Source organism: Drosophila simulans, chromosome X (genome assembly GCF_016746395.2).
Source record: "Drosophila simulans strain w501 chromosome X, Prin_Dsim_3.1, whole genome shotgun sequence".
Classification (NCBI taxonomy): domain Eukaryota; kingdom Metazoa; phylum Arthropoda; class Insecta; order Diptera; family Drosophilidae; genus Drosophila; species Drosophila simulans.
The window spans coordinates 17,863,188-17,868,089 of record NC_052525.2 but is presented as its reverse complement, the minus strand read 5'-3'; the positions used below and the strand labels follow the sequence as shown (position 1 = coordinate 17,868,089).

Below are 4,902 nucleotides of genomic sequence, written 5' to 3'. Positions count from 1 at the left end.
CATTTCGTTTTGAATAATTCATGAGAGGTGTGAAAAGCCAATTAGCTGGGAAACTTTTTAAGTATCTAAACAAGTATTCCTTTTGATGTTCGAAATTTGTTAGCATTGTATTTAGAAACTAGTTAGCCCTATTTAACAGTACCAAACTATCTTATTAGATGTTCCCTTTAGTAGACATTAAGACGTGATTTCTATTTATATTCGAGTTAAATTTTATTGATGCATACAGTGGGCTGTAGTATAAAATGTGATCACTGCTTGACAATCTTGTTAGCATTGCACTGGAGATCTGCGTAGATCTGCTCGTTCTGGATTTCGTTTTTTAGCTCCGTGGTGAGCTGAACGGCCTTGTCCTGCAGAGAAAGTTGTTTTTTTTTTGAAACGCCGAAGCTTAAATAAGGAAATAGGATCACTTACGTTGAAATACACATTCTTCTTGCCCTTCTGGAACTCGCCGAACAGAGCGAAAACATCCACCAGCTTGCCGCGGGCACCGAACTTGTCCGAGATCAGGGAGAACAGGTGCTTCACTGTCTCCTGCTCCACGCTGGTGGTGTCCGATCGGATGAAGATGGCCCGGGGCAGCTGCACGTCCACGTTGCAGTCACGGAAGTCGGTCACCGGTCGTCGCTCCAGGCTGGCGCACACCAGCTGCGCGTCCTTGTGCTTCTCCAGCTCGGAGGCGGGCACGATCTGCACCTCTCCATCGGCGCTGGATGAGACACGACAGGCGTCCAGGCCACGTCGCTTGTTCAACAGGGCGGCGGCAGCACGGGATCGTCCGCAATCCTCATTGAATTTGCTGCGTGGTAATGATGGTATAATTTATTGTGCTACGGATGATTGAGGGATTCCACTTACATGCTGGCCTTCTGGAGAGCCTCCCGGCTAATGCCGGGTGCTGCGACCGCCACCAGGACATCATCCTGAGCCCTCTGCTCGTAGACGATTGGCTGCAGCTGGTTGCTGCGGGCATCCGCATAGCCAGCTGCGCGAACAATGGTCAAATCCGCCTCCTTCTTGGTCAGAGCCACCACGCAATCGGTGGACTGAACGCACTCGAGTTCCGGACGGGCGTCGCGGGCGTAGGCAGCCTGGTGCAGCGCCTGGCACTTGGCGAACTCGTCATCGTTCTGGGCGCACAAGCGGATCTTCCTGATGGCACTGCCATCACGCTCGATCACATCCTTGTAGCCGGCACGCTCCAAATAGACCTTGGGATCGATGGCGACATCCTTGCTGTGGTACACGGCATTCGGCTGGATGAGCAGATGGGCGGCGGCGTCCTTGTTCTGCGCCTGCAGTCCATTGGCGAAGAAGCGCTCCAGACGCGATTGCAGTTGGTGCAGCTGCTCTGAGTTGTGGACGGCCTGCTCGTTGGAGATGTAGCCGCTCCAGGGGCGTTGGGCCCAGGAGCAGGCGGGTCCGGTGACCGGGCGCCGGGTGCCATCCTCGCACAGGTACTCGAAATTTTCCGGATTTCCCTCCGCCGGCGGCGCATCTGGGCCGGCACCCGGCAGACCAAAGTACTTCTTGATGTACTGCACCTTGGAGAAGGCCACCTCGCCCTGACCCTTGTCCAGGCAGCGTATGGCGCCGTCATAGCCACTGAACTTGTCCGGGTAGTTGCACTGCTCCGGCTTCTCGCACAGGGCGCACAGATTGGCGTACTTCTTCTTCAGCAGGCGATCCGTGTCCGGGTGTGTGGAGTAGGTGCCCACCAGGCACGACTGCGTGAAGAACTCGGACAGCGACTTCAGTTCGCGCTCCGTGGCGGAGATCTGCGGATCGGCGGACACCTTCAGGACGTGCGTGTTCTTCAGCTTGGTGATGGGGATCTTGTAGCCGACGTTGCGGCCGAAGCCAGTGTGGCAGGACTTGGCGCCACGCAGCTGTTGCAGAGTGCGAATGGGGGAGTCCTTCTTCACCAGGATAATGCCCTCGTACCGGAAGGCGGCTGTCGACAAATCAAGTTGGAGATTTATGAGTAATGAAAAGATTGGGAACATATCGTGCAAAAAAAGAAGTAGTGACTATTTGGTCCTTCGATCCCATCTCACCACTTACCATCTTTGTCCTGCTGCGTTCGGATCTCGGAGATCACGCGATAGTCCTCGTTCTTGCGATGGTAGGCGATGTACATGTCCTCCGGCTCGGTGGCCAGCACATCGGCCTTGCGCTGCTCGATCAGCTCCAGGCAGTCCACACGATCCCGTCCAGCCACGCACTCCATGCGGATGCCCGCCTCGGAGGGATCGGCCAGCAGCTGCTGGCACTCGGCCAAGTAGATCTGCGGCACACACAGGCGATCTGGTATGAAATGGATTCAAATGGTTAGATGCATTCAACTGGCGACTCCGGGATGCACATACAAATGGGTTCCTCCGCCAGGGAGGACTGCGGTCCAAGGAACAGCAGCAGGGCGGCCACCGCCAGTGGCAGCCAGGTGTGGGTCTTGCGCGGCGACATCATCTCAGAAACAGTTGAAGCTCGACTGTGGAGAATCCGGAGCCGGCTGGTGGCTTTTATAGCCACCCAGATGTGCTGCTTCTTTCCCCGGCTTTCGTGCTCTTTTTTTTTTTTTGCACTCGTGTTTGTTCTCTTTCGCTTCTATTTGCCCGGCGACAAGGAGGCACAACAATAATAATAATAATAATAATAATAGCAATAATAGCAATAAAGAAAGAAAGACAGTCCAGGCGACCGGTTTTTTCCCCGAGGAAAGGCGTGAGTGGGCGGCAATCCAGGCCTATACTCCGGCAAACGAGTTTGCGACACTGATATATGGCTGGGCCATTAAATGCGATTTTCGCAAATCAATTAGTATGCTACTCAATCCATGATCTACCTTAAGTTCGACTTTTGTCTTCGAGGCAGTATATTTCTATTATATGCAATCGATCAAAATCAGAATTTAGCCTGAAGCATTTATGTGTTTGGTAATTAGTTTTGGATCTGGCCAATAATCAAACAATGGCCATTGAGCCATTGAGCCAGCGCTTTCTCTTGACAGAATTTATTTAGCCGCACACTCTAATTTCTTAAGCACATTCTACGAACATTTAAGCTGGAAAAACTGCAGTGAATAGGTTTTGAAAATAGCCTATTTGACTGTCTGATTGCGATTGCCAAAAAGCACACACAGCTGGAATCGAGATAGAAACGGCCTGGCTCTTCAGTTAATTGTCTTGGCACTTGATCCCCTAATCGATCGAGCCATATACTATATGCCTGACTAATCCGATGCCATCGCACCGACTGGCACTTGGTGTGGGTACCCATTGAGTTATATAAATGCACTGGGGCCTTCAATTTCTAAGAAACTCACTACCCTGCCAAATAAACGGGCACAATCCCCTCCAGCCGCTTGTAGTTGCAGCAACCGGTTGGGCCACCATCCCCATCCATACCCAATCCACGGATCGTTTGTAAATCATGCGATTCGAGCCCTTAGTCCCAGGTGCATACTTACTTTAGTCACTTACTTTAGTTCAGTTTTTGCCAGCCCATTTTTCACTTTCGCAAACTGAGCTCGCTTTTGATTTGCATTCATCTAACGATTTGGCTACTTTAAATTCACTCTTCTTGGAAGTAAACAAATTAAGAGTAATTGCCTTTTATTTATACTCTCCGAGGGGATATTTTTGAATTTTTAATTGGACGCATAACTACGATCTTGAGACGGCCAATTCGAAAAGTGCAAGTATTTATTATGATAATTTAAATGATTGCACTGCGTTTATATAATTGCAAGCAAAATTTAGATTTATTTCTCTATATGCTATGCGAAATTGGTTTATATTCCTAAAAAAATTATGGGATAAACTTAGAGTGGACAAACTTGGAGCTCATTTAAGCTGCTGCAAAAAGTGAGAGCATGCGCCATTCGAATATCGTTCGCATTCGCATTCGCATTCGTCTCTAGTTTTATTTACTTCAATTTCGCCCCGCTATCAGGGCATTTGTTTATTCAGACCCGGCACAGAACCTGTTCCACGGGCGGGATGCGATGGGATCAGATCACCTAGCTAGTCACCCGCACCGGCTTGTTGCAGTAGGAGCACGGAGAGGAGCTGTGGAACTGTCCAGATCCAGCAGAGAATTGACGACGACCTGCTTAAAATGCAGGCCGTGCCTCCTTCGAGGGAGGGGGCGTGGCTGGGCAATGAGTCGCGGGGGCGGCAATTGAATGATGAAGTGCAAAACGAGATCACAATGGCAACTGCCGTGGGACGTGGGCGTGGGCGTGGGCGGGGATCTTTCTAGTGGAATCGACCAGAAACCGAATTAGATTGCTTGGCAGTGCCGCAGATGCGAACACACTTGGCACTGGGCAAGGTCAAGAGCCCCGGAGCGGCCGGGAATCTACCCGGATCGCAATGGGTTGGGGGTTTTTCCGAAAAGCCCGAGGTGGCCTCTTATCAGCAGTCCTCTGGCACGGAGGCTATCTGCAGCCAGGTAATAGGTAATGGAACCACGCCCAGCACAAAATCGCACAGTGTGTTGTTTTCAGCGCAAATGGTTCGTTGCATTATTTAACCGCACGGAAGGCGCATTCATCAGGGGAAAAGTATGCGATAAAAATAAAGCACTGCTACTCACTTATTTTAAGTACAAATTGCAAATTAAATGCATTTTTGCAACAGTGCTACCTTAGTTACTAATTTAAAAGTAAACATTTTGTTGCATATGTAATGTGTGAAATGAAAAACTCATTAGCTTAAGCTTAATGTAGCATAATTTATATATAACACTTTTAAGAATGCACATTTTTCTAAATTAAAGAAGATCTTTCTTTAATTTTTGAAATGCATTTCTTAAAAGTAACATAGAATTTCAAACTGAAGGAAAGGCGCCAAAAGCCACTGTAACTTAACAGCACTCTACGCTCTGTAGACGCAA

At 49.5% G+C, this 4,902-nt stretch overlaps 1 protein-coding gene across 1 annotated transcript; it reads right to left on the bottom strand.

Annotated features, from left to right (window-relative positions):
• Window positions 1-188: 188 nt before the first annotated feature.
• On the bottom strand, window positions 189-2,526 carry LOC6740198 (transferrin). Its single transcript, XM_016181138.3, has 5 exons — window positions 2,373-2,526; window positions 2,068-2,310; window positions 862-1,957; window positions 418-802; window positions 189-353 (listed from the first exon to the last, which is right to left on the bottom strand). Exons 1-5 carry the CDS (start codon window positions 2,470-2,472, stop codon window positions 252-254), a joined length of 1,926 nt encoding a protein of 641 aa, XP_016039917.1. The 5' UTR covers window positions 2,473-2,526; the 3' UTR covers window positions 189-251.
• Window positions 2,527-4,902: the final 2,376 nt, after the last annotated feature.

What these genes read in the sequence shown, in the direction of transcription:
- LOC6740198 (XM_016181138.3), bottom strand. Translation starts at nt 2,472, where the DNA reads ATGATGTCGCCGCGCAAGACCCACACCTGGCTGCCACTGGCGGTGGCC. An exon ending in GCTCTCCAGAAGGCCAGCAT is followed by an intron (nt 803 to 861) that starts GTAAGTGGAATC and finishes ATTACCACGCAG; the next exon opens with CAAATTCAATGAGGATTGCG. An exon ending in AGAAGAATGTGTATTTCAAC is followed by an intron (nt 354 to 417) that starts GTAAGTGATCCT and finishes CTTTCTCTGCAG; the next exon opens with GACAAGGCCGTTCAGCTCAC.